The following is a 26040-nucleotide window of genomic DNA, read 5'->3' on the forward strand; positions in this document are numbered from 1 at the left end:
CACATCATTCAATTGAGCTGATGCTGTCCCTGCTGTGGGGCTGAGAGTTAAAAACAAAGAGAGGTGTCATTAAGCTGAGTTACGCTGCTGGCTGTGTAGGTTCAACCACTGCTCACACCTGGCAGTACAGCTCCAAAGTGCCTTGGGCAGCAGCTGAGTCTGCTTGCTCAGACCACTGTGAGGAGCCAGAATTGGGCTCCTCCAGCACTTTGTTCACCTGCTTACCACTAAAGCTCCAGCAAGCAGCCAACCAAACCCAAAGCCAAAACCCCCCTGCAAATCTAAAGAGAAAGTTTAGGACGCGGGGCGTGTGATGCCGTGCAATTTCCTGCAAGCCTCCTCAACTCGAGAGGCACCATTTTAGCACCTAAGGCAGAACCCCCAGGCTGAGCGCTGCAGCTTAAACGTGAAGGTTACAACCTCCAGCTGCCCAGAAACCAGCCCTGCAATGGCAGATGGCCTCAGCTCCCCTTCTCAGCAGTCAGCAGTTGTGTTCCTTGGGGTCACGCCGTGCTTACAGGTGGCAGCCAGAGTTGTTTGCAGTTTCGCACGCTTGCTGATGATTCTTAACCTCCTTAAGAACAAAAAGCCCAAAGAAGTGATCGAAGCCTTTGCAGTTTATCTTGCAGTAACAGATTTCAGACAGTGAACGCGGTGGCTCTACAGAAGGGCACCCCCAGCTCACACACCAGCTTGGTGCCCTTCATTGGGCTGCATTTAATACAGAGGGTTTCCCCTCTCTGTCACTTGTTTCCCCTTTTATTTCTCCTTTCAAAGGAACCATCCGGTCCGTTGAGGTGCTTTCAGCCCACACAGGACTGGGGGCACAACTGACAGCACAGCAGCAAACTTCTCGCCCGAGTATCAACTGTGATAATTGCTGTTACTTTGTATGTGTCTATAGAAAGGATTTCCATTCTCGGGGAGGTTTTGCTTCCTTGGCAGGATCTGTCCTCAGATGGAGGAGCAACAGGAACCACAGAACCACAGCACGGCCTGGGCTGCAAAGGCCCGCAGTGCCCACCCAGTCCCGACTGTGTGCAGGGTCACCAACCAGCAGCCCAGGCTGCCCAGAGCCACATCCAGCCTGGCCCTGAAACGCACCAAGACTTCCATTTGTGAAATACAAACCAAACAGGCCCAAACCAAGAAAGCAAAACCAACCTTTCGTCCTCCCATAGGGCACAATGACAAATGCCCTTTCCCCTCCCACCCGGCAGAACAACCAGAATGAGCCTGGGGCCCATCAGCGGCCCCAAGAACCAGGATGATAGTGCACGAGTTTAGAAACCCATCAGTGAACAAGGCTTTACTGACGACTTTTTCATACAGTTAAAAAATAAAAATACAGAACAACAGCGGACAGTGTCACGTATTAAAAACGAATGAAACGGGCTCTATTTCAATGGTATTAAAATTAATTAGGAACTAAAAATCTTTGCACTTCGGTTGAGGTGTTCTGAGCCTCCACCAAAATGATTGGCCTTAAAAACAACGGGGCGCTGTGACACACAAAGAAAACATGGGATCTGAAAAGACAGTGTGGGCTAGGCAGTGTCTTTGACTATAACTATCACCATATGTTCCTCTTCCAACTTCCCCAATGTCCTTAGTGCTGACTGGAGGTACTGCTGAGAGAATTCACAAGGAGGGAACGCGTAAAGCATGCCTGTGCTGTCTCTGCCCTTCGCTCCTCCCACGGGCAGGCTGATAACCCCAGCAGCCTGCTTCTGTTTCAAGTAGGAGACCAGATTCCTGAGCAGCCGTCGCTGCAAGCCGGGCTCGACCGCAGGGAACGTCCCCTCGGCCCCTGCGCCGCCCGGGGCGGACTGCGTCGCCAGGAGCACGGCGTAGCCATTGGGGCTGCCTTGTTTGATACGGCGAGTCACTTCATCCAGCTTGGGCTGGTCGAGCCGAAGTCTCTGAGCTATTTTGAGCTGCGTGAGCTTCCCGCCGGATGAATGGTCTTTGAGGAGCCCGTTGATGACGCCGAGGTCCCCCTCCAGGATGTGCATAGACGTGGGGAAGCAGCTGTTTTTTAGCACGAGGAGCCCATTCCAAGCCAGCTGCAGCGTCTGAGCGTATTCCGACAAATTCTTTACCTTTTTGGTCTCGGATTTCGGCTCCTCGTGACTTTTTGCTTCCGATTCAGCAGTTCGATGATTGCGTTCGCTGTCCCTTTTTTTAGGCTGCGCGGCGTCGGCTGCCTCTCGGTGGGGTTTCTCCTCGGTCGCGTGACGATTGTTCTGAAGGGAGTTGCTCTGTTCTTTCTCAGCTCCGGATTCTGTAGTGTGATTCTCCTTGCGAGCCCGCTCGGGGCTGCGTTCTGAAGCCGGCCCACTGGCCTTTGTCCTGCTTCTGTCCTCGTAAGGGGAGTGCGCAGTCCTGCCGCGGTCGCTGGAAAGGCTCCGCCGTTTCCTCCTCTCTTCCCACAGTTTGGGCACGGCGCGGTCGCTGTCTCCGGCCCAGCGCTCCCCGCTCCGGCTTCGCACCGAGCGGCCATAGCTCTCCAAGTTGTTCCTGCGCTCAGCGTTTTTGGCAGGACTGGCCCAGTCTGCCTCTGCAAAGCTCCTGTCTCTGTCCGAGTACAGGAGATGCGGAGGAGTCCTATCTCGCACCCTCAAGTCTTGCTCTAGGCTTCTGTGTCTGCTGTATCCGTCAGCGAGCAGCTCGTAGTGCACGGGGAGGGGCGCGGGCTGGTACTGCTGCGGGTATCTCGTCTCTTCTGCTTTGGCAAAATCCACGCGGAGTCTCCTCTCCGGCCCACCCAAGGGAAAGCCTCTCATCTGCGCGCAGGCGGCCTGGGCAGCGTCCAAGCTTTCGTACTGGATATAAGCAAAACTGTCTCCCTTCACGTAGTCAATAGTCCTGATGCTGCCAAAGCGGTCAAACTCCCTCGCCAGGGCAGCCAGGGAAGTACTGGGGCCAAGACCGCCCACCCACAGCCGGGTGGTGGGGTTGGCTTTCCCGTAGCCGATTTTGATGGGGTTCCTGCCGACGACGCGGCCGGACATCGCCACCTTGGCCCGATGCGCCATGTCCAAGTTCTGGAACTTGAGGAAGGCGTAGGCCCCGCCTTGGCCGCGGGCCGGGCGCTTGATCACCACTTCTTCGATGATGCCGTACTTCTCGAAGGCCCGTCGCAGCTCCACCTCCGAGACGTTGTGGTCCAGGTTGCCGATGAAGAGGTTGCGGGTGGCTCTCTGATCGTCCTCCGGCATCAGGTCTTCCTCGGCCACGATGGGGTAGCTGTAGGGCCGCCCGCGCTCGTCGTACAGCCCGTAGTAATCCAGGGCCCGCTCCCGCTCCCGGGACAGCCCGATGGCGGCGGCTTCCAACGCGAAGGCGGCGGCGGCGGCGTGAGCGTGGCGGGGCCGCGGCTCCCGCAGCAACGGGCTGGTGACGGGCGAGAGCGAGCGCTGCTTGTACTGGTAGGCGCCGTGCAGGGGCGGCAGGTAGCCCAGCGGCTCCGGCGAGGGGGCGGGAGGCGGCGTGCGGCTCCTGCGGCCCCCGCGCAGGTACACGGGCTCCACCTTGAGCGGCCGGTCGTAGAGGAGCAGCTGGCGGGCCCGGGCGTGCCGGCGGGCGTCGCGGGCGTCCCCGGGGTGTCGGAAGTTGACGTAGGCGACGCGGCCGAGCTCGGGCGTGTGGGAGAGCTTGACGCTGATGTCCCCGGCGCCCCCCCCCGCGAAGCGCTGGAAGAGGCGGAACAGCCCGTCCTCCAGCAGCTGGTCGGGCAGGGCCGCGCTCAGCCCGCTCACCAGCAGCGTCTTGTACTCACAGGAGCCGGGCGGCTCCCCGGCCAGCCCGGCCGAGCCCCCCAGCGGCGCCAGCAGCAGCGACGGCGCGGCGCCCGGCGGCGGCCCGGCCAGCAGCAGCGAGGGGGCCACCACGGCACCGGGCAGGGCCTTGGCCTTGGGCACGCCGAGCGCGCGGGACGACGACGACGACGACGACGAGGACGACGACGGGGCGGGCTGCCCGCGGGCGCCCGATGCGGAGCCGCTGCCCGCCGGGCGGTGGTTGGAGTCGGCGCCGCCGGGCCGCTCATCGCCGCGGTGGCTGCGGGAGCCCGAACCGCCTCCGCCGCTTCCGCCGCTTCCTCCTCCGCCGCCGCCGCCGCCGCCGCCGCCGGGCGTGGACTTGTCCCGGCTGCTGCGGGAGGCGCCCGAGCTGCGGTGCGGGCCGCGCCGGCTGCTGCTTTCGCGCTCGCGTTCGCGGGGCCTCTTGGCGGCGGCGGCGCGGCCTCCGGCGGCCCCCGGCGGGCTGGCGTCCCGTTCGCTGCCGCGCTTCATGGCGCCGGGGCCCGCGGCTCAGGAGACGCCTCCGGCGGCCGCCGCCATCTTGGACAAAAGGGAACGAAGGCGGCTCCGGCCGCCGCGCCGCGCGGGCTCTACGTCATCGCCGCGCGCCCATCCGCATGGCGGCGTCAGGAACGCGGCGGCGCCGCGCTGCGACGTGCGCGGGAACGCCTCCCGCCGGCGCGCCTCCCGCCCTCCGCCGCGCGTCACGCCGGGCGGCCAATCGGAAGGCAGCGCGCGCCGCGCGGCCCCGCCCCCCCCCGTCCCCTCCCGCCGCCCCCGAGCCGCGGGAAAAGGCCGCGCGGGGCGCGCGCGCGCGCGGATAGGCGGAGCGCGCCGCGCAATCACGTGACACCGCAGGCGCCCCCCGGTCCAACCGTGCACTTTAATGACCCCGTACAGCCGCTCCGCCCCGCGCCGACCCTCCTCACAGATCGGCGCGCGCGCCCGCCGCCCTCGGCGCGTACTTGGGCATCAGTTCGTGGATCCTGCGGATGAAGTCGGATTTCTCGGCGCAGCCCTTACACGCCTCGCCCCAGTCGTCCAGGATCCGCCGCAGCTCCTTGACGCGCAGCTTGCGCAGGTCGGCGGTGCTCAGGTCGATCTGTTTGTCTGCGGGGAGAGCAGAGCCGCGCTCAGCACGGCGGAGTCACGGCGGAGTCACGGCGCCCAGCGGCGGAGCTCCACGGAAACCCCAGATTCGGCCGCTCGTCCTCAGCGGGACGGAAAGGCGGCCGGGGGGAGCGGCGGGAGGGCGGCTGGAAGCTGCGGGGCTCCGTTAGTGCAAGAGAGGAGGAGCGCAGCAACCGCGGCACAACGGCCGCCTCCGGGGGACGTCAGGGCGGAGAGGGGCCGGCGGGCAGAAGGCACGTCCGTCACGGCTGGTCTTCACTTCAGTCTTGCCGGGAGGCGGCCGCCAGCACGGAGCGTGGGGTTCGAGGAGGGCGGTGGGAGGCAGCGCCGGACAGCCCGCAGCGCAGCGCCATCGATGGCAGCAGCACCGGCACAGCACGGCGGCTCAGCAGCACCATCCCAGCCCAGCAGCGCCATCCCAGACCCAGGTGCTGCCCTTACGGCCAGATTCCAAGCAGGGGTCTGGGCACGGCGCTGCTGCTGCTGGGAGGCCGAGCCTTGATGCTGCAGAAGCTAACGGGGTTAAGCAGCCAGCAGCCCCACCCCAGTGTCCCCATAGAGCCGTCTGGGATATCCACCACCAACAGCCCAGCTTGTGCAACAACCCAGCCTGGTGACCCCCACGGCCAGGAAGATGCACCCATTTCCCTCCTGCTGCCAACTCACCGTATTTCAGTTCGCAGATCTGACTGTCTTTCTTCTTCAGTTTCTCGCAGATCTTTTCCACGGGGATGTGGTGACTCATGGGTTTGGACACCTCGTTAATGATTTTGGTGGCTGCGTCACTTGTGGCCCCGATATAATAGCACTGAGGGGAAGAAAAAAGCGAGCTGGAAACGCGTGTTAACGCTCCTCTAAGAAGGTTTTCTGTCCATCTCTTTGCAGCCTGACATTCACAGTTAGGGAACATAACAGGTTTGCTATAGGAAGGCAGAAGAAAGCCTGGCTGTGAGGCAGGGCTCACTTCCCACACTGCTGCCTGCTTCCCAGCACCGCTTTGCTGCTGCCTTGTTAACAGCGTGGAAAACTTCTCTGTTAAAGGACGAAGCCCTTCTGAGGCGCTGCCCCTCTTTTTCTATGGGTGTCCCTCTGCAGTTCTCTTCTTAGGAGAGCTCACCTGGTTTTACTTGAGGGCACTTTGGTTTCCCTACAGTTCTCAGTTAAACAGCTGAAAAGCATCAGGTGTTGTCAGTTTATGTAGCACTCCAAGTGCAGCCTGACAGACAAATCCTACAGCAAAGAAAAGCTTTGTAATCCCAGCCCTTTGCTAACAGGGAGGTCAGCAGTAAGACGCCTGTTGACAGATAGATCTATATATTTGCAGTGAACTCCATACGACAGGGTTGTGCTCCCTGTCCCCTCTCACAACATCAGCAAATCACAGGAGCTGTTGTGGCCGCAGAGCAGGAAGCACAGCCCCCATGGAGGGACGGCACACAAACACAGACGTGCTGCTTTCCCCTTGTCTGCCAAGTGTTCCACCACTTACTGCCTCCCGAGTCCATGCTGACAGCTACTTACCAAGCGGTTCTCTTTGCCTTTTGCCTCTCTGCAGGATTTCATGAGCTCCTTTTCAATACTGGCGGGTGTGAACTCAACATTGTTGTCCTTCAGACTCTGGTAGAACCTCCCCAGGAAGGTGACACACACTGGAAGGAAAGATGCTGGAGTTACCTGTCACTGCAAGAACCTGATGGCAGCTCTCAGAAGGAGGGGATCAGAGTTAAGGGGGCTGCAGAACACAACGTTTAGAAGCTGCGTCGGCCATCGGTGCCCTCACGGGGATTGAGGTTTGGGTGGGATTCTGACAGTCTGAACTAGCAGATCCCTGGTACTGCCCGGTACGTTCTGCATGTTGGGCTGAGTGAGCAGCAGGGTTCGGCTGTGGGGGTGTGACACAAAACAGTGCCCAGGGAAGAACAGAAACCTGGAGCCCTGCTCCTGCTGCTGTGTTAAGTCAGACTGTGGGCTTCAAAACCAGGCCTGACTGCAAAGCAGCTCGTCTAGGAAGTGCATCAGCTGAACCATCAGCCATATCGCGTTACCGACGGCCGTACACACTACGGTCTGTAACACATTCTGTACAGTTGCTTCCAAGAGAGAAAGCTGTAACACGATCCCGTGCTGCTCCCACTTGGCACGTCCCTCTCCTCATCTCCCACCAACTTCTGCATCACTTTCCAAGACACTGAAAGACAACAAAACTTTCACAAGGTGTCAGCAGCAAAGAGAACAGAGCCCTGACGGTGGGAAGGGCAGCACGGCTCAGTGCTTACATTGCCCCCAGGCAACAGCCGGGCAGGCCGCGCTGCAGAGGCAGCTGCAGCACCCAGCGGGGATCCCTGCAACAGCACCGAGTGACCCTGCGAGCTCAGAGTCAGGTTTCACTCCTGCTGCTCACACAAGTGGACTGAGAGCAGCAGCATCTCCAGCACTGGAAGTGTGCGCTGTGTGTGTGTGTGTGTGTGTGTGTCCCAATGGAAAGGGCTCAGCAAGTCTCGCCATCAACTTGTGTTCAACTCCGGACATGAGCACGGAATGCAGGAAATGAACGGGACTGCCTGAACCCAACTGCACAGTGACCAACTGCACCCAACTGCACAGTGACCAACTGCAGAGCAACCCACTGCACAGTGACCAACTATACAGCACCCACTGCACAGTGACCCACTGCACAGCACCCAGCTGCACCGGAGCTGGCAGTAGGCTCAAGCCGTGCGGCCCGGCACAGCCCTTACTACGCGCACAGCGGCGCCCTGCAGCTCCCAGCGGTCAGTGCCGTACGGACCCGCTCTGCCGTCCAACCGTGCTCTGCCCGCTCAGACCCGCGGTGCATCCCGCGGTGCGCGCAGTTGGTGCCGCTGATCCCCGCTCCTTCCTCCGCGCCGAGCGGCGGCCCCGCGCAGCCCCGCAGCCCCCGGCCCCGCCCCTCCCCGCCCCGCCATCGTCCCGTCCCGCTCCCCGGCCCTGACGGCAACGTGCGGGCGCGGCCTCTCCTCGCCGTGCCCCGTGGCCGCCCCCGCTCCGTGCCGGCCGCACTCACCCTCGCACTCCCCGTCGCGCAGCGCCCGGCTGCCGCCCGGCAGCACGATCAGGGCCAGCGTCGCCCAGAGCCCGTGGGCCGCCCGCATCCCGCCTCGCTCGGCGCCCAACACACCGGTACCGGCTCCGCCGCCCCCGCGCGCCGCCGGTCTCACCCCCCCCGCCCCCCGCCGGTCCCCTCATTGGCCCGCTCCCCGCCCGGCTTCCACGCCGCCTCCTCCCATTGGCCAACCCGCGGGCTCCACGGGAGAGTTGGCGGCCGTTGATTGGAGGAGGCGGCGAGCGGCGGGTTTCTCCACCTCCCTCGGCCGCCATTTTTGTTAAGGGAATGTTACCCTGGCGGGCTTCGTGCCGGCTGCTCGCGGGCGCCATCTTGCTTAAGGGCAGATCCTCGCAGCTGAGGGAGGGCGCAGTGGTTTAAGCTGCTGCCTGCGGCACTGGAGGACCCGGGTTCGAATCCCCCCCTGTGGCGCAGGGGTAGAAGTGCCACTTCGCTACACAGGGGGCTCGAAACCCGGGAGTTGGACTCGATGATCTCTAAGGTCCCTTCCAACTCGCACGATACTATGATACTATGATACTATGATACTATGATACTATGATACTATGATACTATGATACTATGATACTATGAGGCGGGCCGCTCCCGGTGGGTGTGAGCGGCGATGGCGGGCGGGCTGCTGGGACGGGCTGTTATTGATGGCGGGTGTGGGGCGGCACTGCTCAGTGTCAGCCTCATCACAGACACAGCACAGCCCAGGGGCAGCTTCCATTGCACTTCGTTACATCCCACAGCCAAAGGACCCGGTGCATGAGCTGCAATGGGAGCTGTCTGCCCTGCAGATTAATCACACGAGGTTTTAATCTCCGAATCCTGTTCTCCCGTTTTTAATCCCCGCTCCTTCATCTCCGCTGTTGAACTGATCGGTGTTTAAACACTCAGAGCTGAGCAATGAATCGCTGCCCAGACATCTCAGCACTGCCATAGACACACACTCAGCGGCCGCTCAGTGAGCACCGGTTGGAGCAGTGCGGTACCATCAATGGTGCGGTACCATCAATGGTGCGGTACCACCAATGGATCCTGCTGCTGTTTGAAGTGCTGCCCCAGAGCTCTGAACATTCATGATGGATGTTCAGGCATCTCGGGCTGCTCCGTGTCACACAAACCAGCCCAGCTGCCAGGTCTGCCCGATGCTCACCTTGAGAGCTTGATGTGTGTGTCAGGTACCCCCAGCACAGCCTGCAGGGTTCGTGCTGTGCTGCTTCTCACAGGGTTCACGCTGTGCTGCTTCTCTTTGACAGCCAGGTCTGCGGAGCACACCGAGGACAGCCCTGTCAGGAGGGCAGCAATGAACGTACAGCTGCACCGCTTCAATATCAGGTATTAATCTTTAATTCCACATCACAGCAGTCGAGTGAATGGGCAAGGGAAAGAAACCCGGAACAAACAGCGGATATTTACATCTAAAATTCACGCCACTCATTTGTTGATCCTGGAAACATGCTATCACAATATATACAATGAAGTACCTTGAGGACACTTGTACAAATCATTTTTGTTCCTTTTCAATGTGATTTCCATGATAGATAAGATAGCTGTTCTGCTTCGATTGGAAACATGAATACACAAAAGAGAAGTGGTTAGAGGTTTTTGCCTTGTTTTAAATAAGCACAGGATGCCAGAGGTTAAAAACACATTTACAGGGCAGAATACCAGTCAGACGTCACAATCTATACATTTTTTGCTCGATTTCCTGTACAAATACACAGCATTCAAATGGGGCTATTTACAAAGAAGCGTATTTGAAATATCACTTAATTTGTTTCCCAAAGGCTTTTGCTCTCTCCAGCCTCCCCAGTTTTGGCTTATTCTCCCGCCGCAGGGATACGGGACATCCCTCACCTGAACAATGGGAAGCGGGCTAAAAAACAAATGAAAGGATGGATAAGAATCGGAGCTTTGCAGGCAGCAATGAAACCAACCCAGCCACTGAAAAAAAAACCTGTAGGATCCAGACAACAATTCTAAGTGCTTTTCTTCTCGTTCATGTTCCAGATGGGGCCAGCAGGTACGCTCGTGGTGGAGAGATGTGCTGCAGAGTTCCACCGGTTGCTCCAGGTATGCACATGCTATTCTGTTATGCAAAGAAAACCCAAAGAAGGCAAGGATGCATTACGTCTGAATCGGAGTTAAGTGCGGAACAAACGGGTCCTGTTCCAAGCATCCCGTTACTGTGGTTTGTACAAAGAATCTTCAAGTCCTGTTGCACCAGTGCAACAACTGCTGTTGCTTCCACCTGCTCCAGGACCGAGCTTACTGATGGCCTTGCACTGTGCTAGAATGCCACCCCACCCTCCAGAGAAGCATTAGTTCCGTGTAGTATTTGTTCCAGCATTCACAAACCTAACAGCAGTCCATCTTCCACACCCGTTACGTGAAGCACTGAAAGGGGCGACACACAATGCGCAGCAGGTATCAGAACGACAGAAATTTCACTCCACGGAGGCTCAAATGTAGTGAATTCAGTCATTTATTCCATCCTCCTTTTGTGCACACCTGCCACAAAGCGGGTATCTGTGTGCACCATCACCTTCAACCCCCTACAGATAGGCAGTTATGGCAGACACTCAGCCTGGTCAGACTGCTGCCCCTCTAAGCAGAGCGAGGTGCTGTGTGGGAGCTCCAGGGGCCTTCCAGCTGACTGGGACTTTGCCCCGGGTTACTTGCTTTCACACTTATATCTGCAGGACCTGCTGGTTGTTGTGGTTGTTAATATACCATGAGGAAGTTCAGTGTATCAGGACATTCACTACTTTCAACCTTCCCATCAAAAAAACAACAAAAAATAACCCCCAAAAAGTCACCAAACCCAAACGTGGTCAGGGAGATGGAACGGGGTACTTCATTCTCTCAAAAATCCCTAAGAATCTCAAATTACGGAATAACATGAAAATATTTCACTCCCTTCTAAGGAATTACCTTGACTTACCTTCATTGAATATGTAACTCTGAACTGAGCTTTTTGTACTATACCGGAGACCCGGCCTGGTTCACTAACAGGGCGGTTCTACTTCTCTTAGAGATGAAATGTCCACTTTATGGCGGTTTTTAACATCATTCTCCTCTTAACTGTGAAGGTTGTAGGGATTACAAGCAGCCCATGTTATGTTAGTAACAAAGCAGAGGAAGCACAAGAGACTTTGTTCCAGCCAAATGGGCCATTTAAGAAACAAACCCATAATTTATTACTTTAGTATGGGCTAGAGCTCGAGAAAGAAAGAAATCCTCTTAAAATCCCCTTCATACGACAGCTGACCAAGCCCAGGCTTTGTACAGACAGACCATCTTGAGGAGTCCAGCAGCAATGTACTCTGCACAGTACACTGTAGTCAGAGGTAGTGCTAAAGGTGACCTGTAAAAGATATGGATCCTTTTCTGCTTCTTTAAGCTGTTTGTAGCGGGAAAAAACTGAGTGTCTAGGGGAAGAATGGGACGCGTTGATGCCATTCCTATCTCTGACCCTAATTTACATGGTGGAGGTAAGTCTTTTGTTTGAATGTGCTTCAGGTTTTTCAGTGGTAACTTACCATCTTCTGGAGTGTGCTTTGCAGTCTGCGGGTGGAAATGAATGGAAGGCCAAAATGTGTGCGTGCATGGCAGCAGGAACGAGCATTACTTATTGTACTTAAACACCAGACACCTGCTCTTCTGATCAAAAGCTTCCTGAAAAATATGGCAATAGGAATAGAAGATTTCTCCTCGTTCTTTTCACACTGCAGGTCTTGCCTCTGTTACCCCACAACTTTTCCTGTCCTGTAATGTCACTCAGCTAAGCAAACAGCGATTAAAAGGCTTGTTGCACACACGTCTGTACTGACTCCACTTCTGCATAGTTCTGTTACTTGTTTTTGTTTGTTTTTTTTCCCCTCTTTTCTAAATCTCCCACCTGCACTGAATTCTTCATCCCTTTCTGGAGCCCGACCATAAAAAAAAAGGCAGGGGGGAAGGCTGCATTGCCACACGAGGAGACAAGAACCAACGCCTTCAAAAAGAGAGGAGGAAAAGCTCTCACAGCTTCTTCGTACATCCTAAAGAAGCAAAAGAGGAAAGAAAAGTTCCTTCTTTACAGGTTGCCTTTAAGATTCCTGACTCTAGGGTGCACACTACGCTGGGCATTGCTTACTGTGACAGATGGACATCCTGCACACCAGCTGCAGTGACTTTTGGAGGGGGGCTGAGGAATGACGGTTTTGGGGGACGGATCTCAGCTCCTGGGCGATGGAAGTTGGTGAGAATTGTGACGTTCAGCTCTGAGGCCAGGAGTGCTGGGTATGATGCATTTAAAACACCTTTTCTATACCGGTGAGTCATCAACCAGCTGTGGCATGAAAAACTTTGTTTTCTTTTAAGTGGAATAGAAATGCTGGTGTCGACAGCCTGCCCGAAGCTGGGCATGGGAAAGGCCTACAATCAGGTCACAGCTCCAGTGGCTACTAACCTCCCCCTCATCCTGTAGCACAGATGAACAGCATGACTCCAATGAGAAAGCAGGTTGGTTTAGCCAGTGAAAGCAAAATTTAAGAAATCAAACAGTACATAAAAAACAAAGGAGGCAGAGTTTGTTGGAAATGGTATCTTGGAAATCAGTGCATCAGCACTGGTTAGATTGCCTCAGCACCTATGAACCAATGCAGGGAGATCACTGCACAGATATGTACAATCCTGCTCTCAAAAGAGCCAATATCTTTTGCCATCTTCCCACTGCCTGCTGCTCGTGCACCTTCCAGACTGACAGTTCATAAAATCCCTGATTTCAGCAATGAGCTTTCACTTCTGTACAGCAACAAAATATGTCCCTAGTGCAACCGCTTCTACTCAAGTGTGTCCCAGAGCTGGGAGGAAAGCAGTTTCAGAAATCAGCTTGCCACCTTCCCTCCTTCTTCCCCCTCCGCTTAAAATTGTATTTTTCAGCTTCTGCGAGTCTCTATGGCTTGTGTGCCATGTGGTGAGGTCAAGAAGCTGCAGAAGGAGTAACCATCCACTGCACAGGAAGTTAAAAAGCGTGACGGAAAGGTGTAAAAGGAACTTTGAAAGGAAAGCAGCAACCTCCCTTGCTGGCCCGGCTGTGTACACGGGCTCCAGCCAGGCTTGTGGCAGTAGAAGTCAGCTTGCTGTTCTCCGAGTCCTCAGCAATCTGCGCTCTGGTCACACCTGGAATGACGACGCAAGCTGCTTACCAGCAGTTGTTCCTACTGCTCACCGATGCCGTGCTCCCATGCTACCCTGGCCTGCTCTTCCTTTCCACCACTCACTGGCTGGGACACTTTACGATGCAACTGGCGGTGTTTGTCATCGTCTTCAATTATCATTCCCTCCTCATTCTCTATGTTTGGCAGCCGGGAGTGGTAAGGTTTGGGGGGTAGAGCAGGAGGGTCCAGGGTGTCCTGAGGAATGACTCCTGATGGAGCTGAGTGGCTTCGGCATGGCTGGGATTTGAGCGACTCGAGGACATCAGGCTCAGAGAGACTGTACCTGACAGGGAGGTAGGGTGTCTCTAGATCTTCGTCAGTGTTCCAGGCCTGGCTGGGGACAGAATCCATGGTGTCTGTGCGAGGAGGTGGCTCAGAGGAATGTCCGAAATTACTCTCGCTCAAGGAGGAGACGCCGCTGCTTGCGCTGCCGGATAGAGTGGAGTTGCTTCCATCTAGACCAGACTGCGGACTGGTGGGGGACGCAGGGATGGGATGAAGAGGGGACTGTTTGGAGAAAAACAGAAATCACATTAACATCGGCGAAGCAACACTGCAGCTCGTTCACATTTCAGCTTTTGACAGTGATGTTAATAACGGTGCAGTTCTGCCTGTGTTCGAAATGTCACCTATTGACAGGTCGTATATTATGCTCCTGACTTGCAGGGAGACACCTCCTGGGAACAAATCAGTGCACTTAGCACAGCAGCTGAGGTGATAGAACCCCTCTCTCCCTCTGTACTGAGGGGGCCTGAAATCAGAACACATGCAAAGAAGGGAAATGGGAGGGTCTGAATTTAAGTTCAACAGCTTAAAAACTTTGAATCAATTTTCTCTAAGTTACCAGCGTGTTAAAAATAGTGACTCTGCATCCAAGAACTACTTGGAGGTGGCAGTGGAGGAGGGGGTCCTTCCTTCTTTCCTGCCACTTCTGTTTTTTACCTTGCGCAACGTTCGTGCAGGCAGTGCTGGAGGAGCATCGCTGAGCTGGTGATGGAAGGCATCAAAGTGCAGCGAGTAGTGTCCTGGAATGAGACAAGGGTCAGAAATACGGACCTGTGCAGCCTCAACTACTGTGAGAGAGTTGGAGTTTTAGATCCTGGAACGCCAACAGCTCCAAACACCGATGAGCCTGATCCAGCCTGGGGCTTCCCTTCCGATCAGTGCTGCGGAGTGCATCTGTCACATCACAGAATGCTTACAAGACGTTTAGTGCAGTGATAGGTTTCCACCCTCCCCCGTTATCAAGGATTTCATGGCAAGGCAACAGGCTTGTAAGCAATGGAGGTTTGAAGGTTCATTCAGTAGCTATATAACCTCAAGCTATTGCTGAAGACAGCCGCTGGCAAAAAGACAAGCTAGATTTCCAACAGGCTCACACCTAATGCTTGTCCACACACCTAATCCTCGTCCTTATTTGTAAGGACTGCAAGAATTGGAAGATCTTGAACAAAACTGAAAATGGCTGGTGCCAATCTAGCAGACCAGGAGAGCCTTTGGCTTTTTGTTCCTGATGATTTCTATAGTGGAAAACAAAGCTTTCAGCTGGCCTAGTCATCTGGCATGACTGCATGGCTTATGCAGCAGATCTACTGGGCTGTTCCTTACCATGGGGCAGGCTTCGGGGAGGTACTGGTGGGGCCAAGATGCTCCCAACGTGGGCAGACAGGAATGGCAGGGCCTCTCTGGTTCCGCTGTCTAGGCTCCAGCTACTGGGCGCTGCTGGCACAGCTGAAGGATTGAAACAGATTTAACTTGGGTAGCGTAACGGGGTCATGCGGCCAGGACTGGCTTGCCAGTGTGCTCCTTAGTAGTAAAGAGGGGTGAGATTCGAAGAACTTGGGGTGTGGTAGGATTGGAGGCATACAAAGACATCGTCTAGTCTACAGCATGTTTAGTTTATAGGGTGCTTTGTTAAAGAAGCGAGAGTTAGGTGATCAGTGTTTGTTAGTCTGCCCATCTCCCCTTCGCTGACCCTCCAGGCCCACTTCTATGAACTACGAAGAGCAGCAGAGCTCCATGAAGTTTTGTTTTCCTTTTTTTTATGAGCCAGTAAGTAAAAATGAAACCTGACTGATGGAGCAGCAGGGAGATCTCAGCTGTGAGCTGTTCTGCATAGCAGCAAACAACTCCAGAGCAAGAAGAAACGTGCGGCAGAACCCCTGTGCTGTGAGACATAGGATGGCTGCTGCTGTATTACGGCGGCTAAGCAAAGACTGCGTGAAGGACGTGAGGGCAATGACACCCTCGATCTGGTACAGAAGAAATCAGGACTTCAAAGATCTGATTTGCTCCAGAGCTGATCAATGCGTCTGATCCCCAAATACCTACAGATAACAGCCCAGGCTTTACAAGGTCAGCGATCAGACCGAGCCTTTGTGAACTGGGAAACTTCCTCATAGAACAGACACTGAGAAGGACCCTGTGTAACTCTGTGTCTTCATCAAAACAGCTGCTTCTAACAATGAGAATGTGCCAGGAGATATTATTAAATGCACCCGAAGACTCAGTTTGTCCCGAGGAGACAGAAAAGCAGCAGCTGTTTATAAACAGAAATGCAGTATCTGTTTAGAAACAACTGGGGAGTTTCATCAGCTCAGGCGGAATAAAAAGGGGGGGAAGGAACAAAGTGCTTCAGTGAGTTACCAAAGGAAACTGAGATTAAAGGCAGCTTTTGCCATACTCAGATCGAAACATGAAAAATGGAAGCCTGGAGAAATAAACACGGAGTTTGACACACAAAGAGAATTTATCCCTAATTAAAATGCCTGCAACCATTTTTCGGGTGTGTTTCTTCTCTAAAATGACTCTGAAAGGTTTATGATTGTTTTTCCTTAGCTCATGAACACAGGCTCCCCGAGATCTAAACCTCCCCAGGGTAAAAAGGATCAGAAAATGACAGCCTCAAAAGACAGCCGAAAACCCACACAAATATCAAAGCAAATGTTGGTTTTAAAGAGAAGCACTCAAAGCAAGAATAGAGTACAAAGAAGATGCTAAGAATCTTGACAGAGAACAGGTTCAAACCAAGGGATACAAACATCTCAGCACAACTAACACGGCTTCCTACGAGCTTTCTGAGCAGCCCTGCTCTTGCTCTACACATCAGAGTGCTGTAATTTGCATTACTGCAATTGGTTGCAAAAGGTTAAAGTGAAGAGGGACAGCAATGCCAGGCACACAGTGCTCTCCTGCAGGATTCCAGCATCAGGTGAAAAGGACTCAACAGTACCTGGTTTTCTTGGCCTGTAAAATGATTGCTTTGTGTGTGTTTCTTTTTAATACCGAGATGCAGCAGAAGAACAGAACACGGTACTCCAGTGTGTAATCCATTTCTACTTTCTTACTGTTCTCTCATTCACTGCCTTCTAAGTGCTGGAAATCATCCTCAGGTCAGACAGTTCTGGAGCATGGCTGCTGCCTGTTAAAACCAGAGCTGGATCCAAGGTGCTTCAGGGAAAAACCTACCCAGGGAGCTCCAGTGATGCACCAGCCCATCTCTCTCTTCTCAGCTGTCTCAGTGGCCACATTTAATTAGTGGGGAAGCACATTAGAACCATTCTGCTCTGGGCAACTGATGTCACCCTGTTGTCAGTGGGAATTACTGAGCAGTACTTCTGACATGGTGTGGAGGGGGGTGGAAAAATTCATGGAGCGTGACAGCTAACAAAAGCAAGGCCGACGTCATCCTGACCAACAGAGGGATGTTGGCTCCAGGGCTGCAAAAATGCCTGCAGCCGCCGACCTGGCTGCAGAGCTGGGGTTTCTGTCACACCATCACTAAGAACATCACCTGTCCTTCATGACTCCTTCGGGCTCTGGGAGATTCTGTCTTGGGCTCCCTTCTCTTTGTGCTGCAGACACGCTCTTGCACAGATACTGCCCACAAATTCAAATGTTACTTCGCTGTCCTGCTGCTCACTGGGATCAGTTGGGAAATCCTCACATGAGCCCCTGATTCTTCCCATTTCTCCATGACCTTACAGTCACTGTTTTTCTTCAGACTCTTCCTTAGAAATCTCTTACCTCCACGGGCTCCGCTCTTACTTTTTCAAAGCAGTGAGTTAAGCCTAAGTTCTAATGAGAAACTTAGTTCAGTATAAAACTACCTCCGAGAGAGTAGAAGAAATGTCACTACTTTGAAGAGCAAATGCACATCAAGAACAAACCCCAAAGGATTTACACAGTCCGAAGCAAAGCAGTGGTACGCCTCATTATTACTTTGGAAACACTACAAACCCTTCTGTCTTCTTTCAGATGTTTTCCCATTTGTTTGGCTGGGAGTCGTGCCTGATAAGGGCTGCCTGATTTGTTTCAATAACAACATGCTGAACTCAGACGGCTTTTTGTAACAGAGCTTTGTGCAGCTCCACCCTTCTGTCAGCGATCTGAAGTGACTACAGGTTGGCAGGGAGCCCAGTTAATTAAACTGTTAATTAAAATAAAGAGAGAATGCACTCTGCCAGGAGATGGAGCAGCCCGTTCACTACTTGCAGGATCAGAGTAGTAATGTTTTAGGAAGCATGCATGCTCACTATGAAGAGAAGTACCTTTCTCAGCCACGGAGAGGTTGGGATCGCTGCAAGGTTTGCACGGTCCAATCATTTGCTGCATCAAGGCGCGCTGAAAATTTGGAGGCTGAGGGAGAAGAAAGCACAGAAGCAGTGGATTTCTGTTCAGCTTTTCAGGCAAAGACATCTTCTAAATTAAAAAAAACTCCTGGGAACCTCAGACTGCCCACGTGCACAAGCAGTGCAGTAGCAGTAGATGGTTTGGACACCCTGCACAGGAGTCCCAGCCTCCTGCGTGTTTTGTTACTTCTGGCAGTCACCATAAAACTGCTTAGACTCAACTTTGAGGCTCCCCAGCAGGACCAAAGAGTGAATAAATTAAGTGATATGATGCTTGCAGAGGACCAGGGCTCAGCGGACAACCAACTGCAGCTCTAACAGTCATTACAATTTATATCACCCGACTACCAAAGTGGGTGGCTCTGGTGTGTGATAAGTATCAGGTCTATGTTGCTTCTTGGACCGCTGTGAAAATGATCCTAAGCTCTTGTGCTTCCCAAAGATAATAAGGGAAGCTTTAAAGCAGACAAAAGAATAAAGATGAGCACATCCTTATCAGTAGGGTTGAGCTAAAGTAAGAGGCACCAGATCTGCTACCTGTCCGTTCTCCATGATAGCTGCGGGGTACATGGCGCTGCTCGGCCGGTCCCGGTGGGTTGGCAGCAACATCATCAGCTCCCGAGTGTGGCGGTACTTATCTGGTAGAGAGGGAGAGCCTGTAAACAAGTGAGAGCAATCACGTACACGTGACAAACAACAGCCATGTCTCCGCATGCCCAGAGAGCCAGTCCTCCCGTGCCGTGTGTTCAGACGACCATCAAACAGGACTCAAGGAACACGTTGCCCAGCACACTAAGCAGCTCACTGTTGGTGGGTGTGTGGCACAGGATGGGAACTGGCACGGCACGTACGATTAGGGAGGCAGCGTGTAAGGTGTGTAAGATGTGCTCATCCCTCACCGTGTGGTGCAAAAAGCTAAATATATATAAATAAATGCAGGGAAAAGGGCAGCTGTGTGAATGTAAAAATCATGTATTTGGGGACTGAATGTGGCAGGAAGGGATAAAAGCCTGAGGCACACCATTCAGATCAAGCAGGAGGCTACTTTACTCCTCAGTACTGGCAGAGAGAGACTGAGGTGTTGTTGTGTAATTGGTGATATCACATTTGGCTTCCTCTGTTATGAGAGCACAAAAATCAGTAGTGGACAGAATCCGCTCTAAGTGTGGGTGGCATTTTGCTCATAATGCCTCTGGGTAAGGTATGGTTTCTATGGAGTATGGGTATACTGAGCCACTGTATGACACCAGAATGCTCACCAGTGCTTACAGTTGGAATGTGCTTGAATTGGGAGACTTAACTATTAGTCATCTGCATAGCTGCCATTTGGCAAATAGCAGAATGCATGGAGGTGGCTTCCTGGAGTGTGGAATTACTTGGGATTCGTGTCCTTCAAGGTGAGTGCCACACAGCAGTATGTCTCCTGATACGCAAGAGCTGACAAGGGATTTGTTAGCAGAATGATTCCCATTAGTGACTTCCTGAAGTCTGATACTGCTGGCAGACACATCCATTGGGATACGTGGTATTAGGCAGGAACTGATGATCGGAAGCTGCGAGAGTGAGCTTTAATTTGCACTGCTAATTCCACTGCGTCACAGACACGCACTGAACAGATGGCAGCACACAGCGCATTACAGAGCCATGCTGGCTTTTGGGGAATACATGCCCCCTCTTACAGACTTTCCACAACCACACACATTATCTGAACAGCACTCCAACATATGAGCAAAGGCATCGGTACTGGTTAATGCAGCTTTTACCCCAGCAAAAGCAAACATGCACTTTTTGGGACTGATATTCAGCACACAGTGGAAGGAACAATGTGTCCAGCAGAATGCAGGATAACCTCCTACAACAGCAACAATTCCATCGGGGAGGCAGATCCCAGGTTAATGCACACCCCCACCCTGACATGGGCAGCCACCGAGTTTCTGCATTCTAGTTCCGAACTCATTTTCTCCCCAGACATAAAACAGAAACATAATTACACAACATTCTTTGCTCACACATCAGCTTGGAACACACAGCGTTATGCTTTGTGCTGAGTCTCTTTTACACGTCACAGATGGTCCTAATTCTGCCTGACAAATGTAGATACACCACTCTCAGGTGTGCCCGGAACTGCATCACAGCACAGCCCACATCGTAAGCTTTGCCATTTTGTTTATCTTGTGCTTTTTTCTTGGTCCAGGATGCAAACCATCCCAAAGTGCCATTGGTTAATATGGGATTCTAGCTTCCACCAGACCTTGCATGCATGACCTGAAAAATCCCACAGGTGCTAAACATGGAGGTAGGTTCACCCTGCTGCTTGGTACCCTAAATTTGGAAATGACTGGAGCCACGAAGATTGTGGCAGATGATGCCATGTACCCAACACAAATTAAGCACCGACACCTCCAAACTGAGTGCCATGAGTGGCTATAACTGAAGCCTTGATTTGTTACTAGTCAGGCCTGCTGCTTTGAGGAGGCAGAGAACACAATCACTACGGCTTCTGGCAGGGACTGGCAATATGTAGAAAACAACATCACATCTCCTAGAAGCTTTCAGGACAGCCACAGCGGCCACCTAAAATGCTGCAGCATTTACCAGGGCTTATCCTATCCAGCCTGTACTTCACTGCACTGCGTGTAACAGTAACAAGAAAGGAAAACCTATGCAGAAGGCACAGGCAGCTTTTCTTTTTTAATTATGAAAATGTTAATCTACTTTGTTACAGGTTTTAATTTTAAGGAACAAAGCTGAAAATGAACACAGTTGAGCTCCAAACTCAACAATCCTTTTGGTTCTGATTCATCATTTCTTTACTGTCACGAAGTCAGTCGGCTCCTGCACCGATCTGTCACTTTATGAGGGAAGTTCTTATGCAAGTATCTGGGTTCCTGCAAAGTGCTGAGTAAGGTACGGGGACTCATTCCTGCCCCTGCAAACTGTGCTGGGGAAGCAGGGCTGCCCTGGGAGGTCAGTCATCAAATATCATCCAGGAGATGCTTTTGGAATGCAGGAGTCCCAGATTTACTTGAAATGAAACTCCTGAAAATAAAACACTGACATGCTCGTAGCCCTTTCCAAGTGTTTCTGCATTACGGTGCCCCTTTAGGAATCACTGCTCTGCGTAATCTTTTAACTCAGGTAAGGTTAGAGCAGTGCCTTGGACGAGTCACCTCAAATGAATTCCTTACTCATCCTGCATACAAAAACACGCTGCTTTCTAGATACAAAAGAGGCTACACAAGGGTTGAGCCAGGGAAAAACTGAAAGACATGTCCTTTAACCTGAGAAATAGCTAGCAATAATCTTCTAACTGCACACTTAGAGAGTTCTGGCTATCTTCTGCTTCCAATTTTATTTAAGACTTCTGCTCTAAGCAGTACACACTGTAACTCTGGTACAAGGCTTGCTGCTCTAGTCTGCTCTGCAGTGGTACAACCACATCATCATTAATTACTAATCTTTTAAACAAGATGCTGGATCAATGGCTTTATTATTTTCATTGGACTAACCAGATCATCCGCTTTTGTTGTGATTTCCAACACCAATGAAAGGGCTTTGTTTGGAAGTGAAGAATCGAAACTCAATTCAATTTCCTGCTGGATTGTTAATGCAAATGGCCGTGGCTTTTTATGGTCACTAGTGGAACGGATCTGTATTACAATATACCCAACTCCTCAGAACAGCACTAGCAGCTGAGGTCTGGAAAGAGCTCTGCACTAAAGCAGCTGATAAGGAATCCAGATAACGGGACAGCAGTTTGGTTTGGTTTTTAACCTCTACATCAGCACGTCAATCAATGAAAAATGCGTCTAACAAAATCCATGCTCCGCTTAAGGTGACAAGTTGCTAACTCGGTAAATTTAGGCGGCCTGCATGAAACAAATTATTGGCCTTCATATAACCCCTGTCGGAACAGCGGTCAGCTCTAGCACTCCAGCACTGTGACTACGTAGCTTTGTTGGCAGTCTCAGCAGAAAGGTCAAGGATCGGATGGGTCATGGAGACCAAACTCTCCTCTCACCTCTAGAGGTGGTCCCTCCAGGACAGAGATGAGGCACATTGGAGGGGGCAGCGTGGGGAAGCTTGCACGGCTGCCGCCCATGCTGTATCTGTTCTGTGGGTAAATAGAGGGCTTCAGCCTCCAGTGTTGTCAATCCACCACCTTTCATCAGCACTAAATTAAAAAGAATATAAATAAATACAAAAAAAAAAAAGGAAAAAGAGAAAAAAAAAAGAATAGAAGTGCATTGGCAGAGCTGCACACGTAACGGCTGTGAAGTACCTTGCTCTGCCCAGTGACACTGGTCCTCCATTTTCATAAGCATCAAATTCACCCAATTCAAAAACAAAACAAAAGGAAAAACCACCACCGAGAACATCCAAGCTGTATTACCACAGTGCAGCAGACTGTCGTGCTTTTTGTGCCTACAGACAACTTCATCCCAAAGAGCCGCGTTGTAACACCCGGAGAGGTGCCTTGCACACCGTGAAACAGAGAATCCGGGACTTCCAAACGCAATCCCACACTAAGTGGGTAACGTCTGAATGCATTACCTAGGGCTGCCAGACCTTTTAGTGAGGGTGAAGAATAACATTAAGATATACATTCAAGTATTTTTCTAAAAGGTTATTTCCTCATTAGTGTTCATTAAGGCTGCCTCGCTCTCACCTCTGGGAGGTGCTGTTGACTCATCCATCAGCACCGTGCCCTCTGCGGCATTCACCCCTTTGGTTTCTAAGCAACAACGAAGAACACAGTTAAGAGGGAAGCTGGTGCTGCTGAGAAGTCACCAAGCTCAGGAAGAACGGCACAGCCCCTCAGTGGGACTGCTGGCTTTTTAGAATGAAAAGTACATGGAGATACTGTGAGCACCAAAGCCCTCACTCCCCAGAAGATTCAGACCTCATACACCAGCTGAAGCACATCCATTTAAGGGTGGCTTTCTGGCATGATGGCTCTGTGCTCAGTTCCATCTTCCCCTTTCTGTTATGCCAGTTTCATCTTGCTATTTTGTTATTTCAGTTATAATTAGTTTCCTTCCAGCTCTTGGCAATTAGTGGAGCTATACGCCTTTATTTGAAGACGTCCACTTCTCACCTTCCTACTCCATCTGATCCTTCAATTAAATCACTTTGATAGATGTGTCTGTGCCATTACAACAGCCAGTCAATTAAAACTTTACTGCAAGATTGAGCAAAAAAGCCCCAAGCTGGCCTGAGAGAAAGAAGGTTTTACTTGTTAACAAGCAACAGAAACCTTCCCCTGCCTGCTCCGTACTCTGTCCATAAGGAGACACGCAGTTCTCCTGTACAGAAAAAAGGGTCAGGATTTAAATAACAGCCTCTGCCTCTGCCTGCATCTCTGATACTTTCTTCATATACCTGTGAAAAGAGGTGCAGAAAGAAATTCATGAGCCTGCAATTAAGAATCCAAAATGAGAGAAGAAAACTCAAACAGAAGTAACCAAAGGCAGGAGACTGCATGCAGTATTTTTGCTTCAGCTGTGAGGTGTGAGAAGAAGATGGTTAGCTTTAGCAAGACCAGCTACGGCAACAGCAAAGGCAGGAACGGTACCATTAGAGTCTGTCATTGTTCTTCCTTTCTTCAAGAGTTTCCCAGCAGGGAAATCCTTCCTTGTCTCCATTCCTATCTTTCAACACTCCTTGTACATATATATATATATATATATATATATATATATATATATATATATTTATGCTTCTGCATATGGAACTTCCTGCTAAACTGCCTCAAGTTCTTTGTGCCACGATTTCCTGGTACACCTAAAATGAGATCTCGGTGTTTGCCTCCACGACCTCTATTTTAAGCACTGTACACCAAGGATATCCTTATTTTCCTCTACATTGCCTGTTACAATTTGTGGCGGAACAATAGACTCTGTTCTCAGATCCAGCTGCCTGAATCCAGCACGCATCAGATACACTCCAAACGCTGCTAAAAAAACCCCCAATGATTGAATAAATAAAAAAAACAAACAATCAGTTTAAAAAAAAATGTAAAATGTTAAAAAAAAAACCATTTTGGAGACCCACGCTGTAAACAAGTGCGGTATTTCAGTGCAGGTGGAATTTCACCCAGTAACTTGACAAAGTTGAGAGAGTGAAGGATGCCCGCAGTTCCCATTAACTCCCATTCGGGTCCATCCGTTCTTACCTCGTGCACTGGAAGGAGCAGAATTAATCATCTGGGATGGTGCCGAGTGTGTGGAGCTCAGGCTTGATGTGGACGGGCTGGCCTGGGGTGAGGACAAAACAGACACATTGGTGACTGAGCCTCAGTACCTGCAGTTAGGGTCGACAAGGTGCAGGAGGCAGAGAAACCATCAGAGGAGAATGGAGTGGTTCACTGCATCTGACTTTTACCTGTCTAACATCACCCAGTGCAACATCAGCCTAGGAAATAGCTCCAGTGTAGGTCACTGTTAATCTGCACTTGAGTGCGGAACTCATTTCAAGAACAATATTATCTGCACATGTTAAGCAGGTCAGACAAATAACACACTGACTACAATCTCATGCTTTGAAAGCAGTGCTATCATCTTGGACAGCAGCTCTCAGAAAATCTCTTCCCAGAGTGAACCTGGCTGAATTAATCAGTCATCCTTCTCGAACAACAGCAGATTCCAGCTATTCAGTTCTTCACAGATAACCCAGCAGAAAACAACCACCCATTTGGACGCACAGATTGCATCTGGAAGCACAGCCCTCTGAGCGCACTCAGTGCTGCTTCTATCACTCCCTTGTGGCACGCTGGGGCTGTACCTGCATGTGGTACATCTCCTCTGCAGCCTCCCCCACCGAGCTGTCTGTTAGGATCACCAGGTTCCCTGTTTCGCTGGAGGTGTGGGATGACAAAGAGGATGATGAGTGTCGGACTGAGCCGAGCAAGTTCAGCGGGCTGCAATGAGAACAGAGACAGCACAGAGCTGCTGTTAGCTTCTGGATTTGCCTTTTAATTTGTGAAGCCTGATTTTTTTTTGGCCTGGTTAAGTACTTGCTTTAGGCCACCTCTACAAGTCAAACGCTCTACAAGTCAAATCTGGCATTTCCTAATAAGCAATTCTTGCTGGGTATAACAGCTCTGTTTTGACCCGAAAATCTCAATTTTGGTCCTCAGTTTTTATGGGAGGGTGTTCTGTCTCAATAGGGACCCACATTCTGTCTCAATAGGGACCCACATTTTCAGATGTTTCTCTGAAGTCTGAGCTACCTTCCAATAACACAACTTTGGTGTTTTAAAAGTGGGCACGTACTGAGTTGTGTTTCTAAACCAAAGTACAGAATTTCCCTGTTAGGGCAGATAAGAACCTCTTATTTGCCATTTGCATAACAGGAGAAGTTGGAACCTCCCAAGCCAGACTGAAGCTGGAGATGTGTAAGTAAAGCAATGTAACATCTGGCAGTATTTCCCATTCGCTGCAAACCAGATTTCTCAAGTTCTTGACTCCAATCAACATTCAAGCTGTGATAACTAGCCCTGAATGAAGGTGAAGGACACTGCTGCCAAAATTCACCTTCCTCCTCCAGTACTGCCCACTGCTTTTCTAACCCTTGGATCTTAATGCAGCAGCGTGCAGAGATCCTACATATTTCAGCAGAGGACAACATGGTACCTGTGTCGATGCAGCAGCTTTATGCTCTCTGGGCTCATAGGTCCATGTGAGACCAGAACGTTGCTGCGTGGTGTACTACTGCCGGAGCAGGCTGGACTCAGCTTATCCAAACCAGGTAACTCCTGCATGGGAGACACAGAGTCCCTTCATTATAAATAGTTCAGTTATGTCAGTCAGGAGAAAATTACAGCAGTTTTCTCATAAAAAAATCTGATTTGTTTCCATGTTTCCTGTCATCATCTACAGCCATCCTGTGTTACCACAGCAGGAAGAGCTCCAGGATTTCATTCTCTATTTCCAGCAATACTTCCCAACCACTATTTCAGGAAGTCCTAAGAAAAAACAGGGGAACAGTGTTGACTGAACTGCAACCATCTACACCGTTCTGAACTCTAAAGAAAGGCAGAGAATTTAGGCTGACAACTGTGACCTGAATGGATCGCATCTGCTCAGAAAGAGAAAGGCTGCATTTTAAAATCCTGATGCTGTAATTTCTGGCCATCCCTGCACAATTTCCCCTCCCAGGAATGGGGGAAAAAGCCGCCA

At 51.7% G+C, this 26040-nt stretch overlaps 3 protein-coding genes across 11 annotated transcripts in view; all 3 read right to left on the reverse strand.

The window, feature by feature from the left end:
* Nucleotides 1-1262: 1262 nt before the first annotated feature.
* Nucleotides 1263-4355, reverse strand: RBM15B (RNA binding motif protein 15B). Its single transcript, XM_072347742.1, has one exon. The coding sequence runs from the start codon at nt 4293-4295 to the stop codon at nt 1548-1550; it is 2748 nt and encodes a 915-aa protein (XP_072203843.1). The 5' UTR covers nt 4296-4355; the 3' UTR covers nt 1263-1547.
* Nucleotides 4356-4667: 312 nt separating this feature from the next.
* MANF (mesencephalic astrocyte derived neurotrophic factor) lies at nt 4668-8137 on the reverse strand. Its single transcript, XM_072347348.1, has 4 exons — nt 7978-8137; nt 6456-6583; nt 5601-5742; nt 4668-4913 (listed from the first exon to the last, which is right to left on the reverse strand). The coding sequence occupies exons 1-4, from the start codon at nt 8063-8065 to the stop codon at nt 4729-4731; spliced, it is 543 nt and encodes a 180-aa protein (XP_072203449.1). The 5' UTR covers nt 8066-8137; the 3' UTR covers nt 4668-4728.
* A 1212-nt stretch (nt 8138-9349) lies between these two features.
* Nucleotides 9350-26040, reverse strand: part of DOCK3 (dedicator of cytokinesis 3) — a 140264-nt gene continuing 123573 nt past the window's right edge. For 3 of the 9 annotated variants that reach the window (XM_072347575.1, XM_072347574.1, XM_072347572.1), the window contains 9 exons: nt 25495-25616; nt 24644-24779; nt 24036-24117; nt 21882-22034; nt 18398-18516; nt 17780-17867; nt 14838-14960; nt 14172-14254; nt 9350-13736 (listed from right to left, as the gene is read on the reverse strand). In XM_072347575.1, the coding sequence (XP_072203676.1) occupies nt 13230-13736; nt 14172-14254; nt 14838-14960; nt 17780-17867; nt 18398-18516; nt 21882-22034; nt 24036-24117; nt 24644-24779; nt 25495-25616 (1413 nt within the window). In that variant the 3' untranslated portion in view covers nt 9350-13229. The remainder of the gene's footprint in view (nt 13737-14171; nt 14255-14837; nt 14961-17779; nt 17868-18397; nt 18517-21881; nt 22035-24035; nt 24118-24643; nt 24780-25494; nt 25617-26040) is intronic. The other 6 variants (XM_072347573.1, XM_072347580.1, XM_072347579.1 and 3 more) reach the window with 6 other exon arrangements.

This window comes from Excalfactoria chinensis, chromosome 12, assembly GCF_039878825.1.
Source record: "Excalfactoria chinensis isolate bCotChi1 chromosome 12, bCotChi1.hap2, whole genome shotgun sequence".
In the NCBI taxonomy this organism is placed as follows: domain Eukaryota; kingdom Metazoa; phylum Chordata; class Aves; order Galliformes; family Phasianidae; genus Excalfactoria; species Excalfactoria chinensis.

Coding starts and splice junctions, on each gene's coding strand:
- RBM15B (XM_072347742.1), bottom strand. CDS start 4,295: ATGAAGCGCGGCAGCGAACGGGACGCCAGCCCGCCGGGGGCCGCCGGA.
- MANF (XM_072347348.1), bottom strand. CDS start 8,065: ATGCGGGCGGCCCACGGGCTCTGGGCGACGCTGGCCCTGATCGTGCTG. Junction 5,743..6,455: donor AAGGCAAAGAGAACCGCTTG/GTAAGTAGCTGT, acceptor TCTTCCCCTCAG/TGCTATTATATCGGGGCCAC. Junction 4,914..5,600: donor GATCTGCGAACTGAAATACG/GTGAGTTGGCAG, acceptor CTCTCCCCGCAG/ACAAACAGATCGACCTGAGC.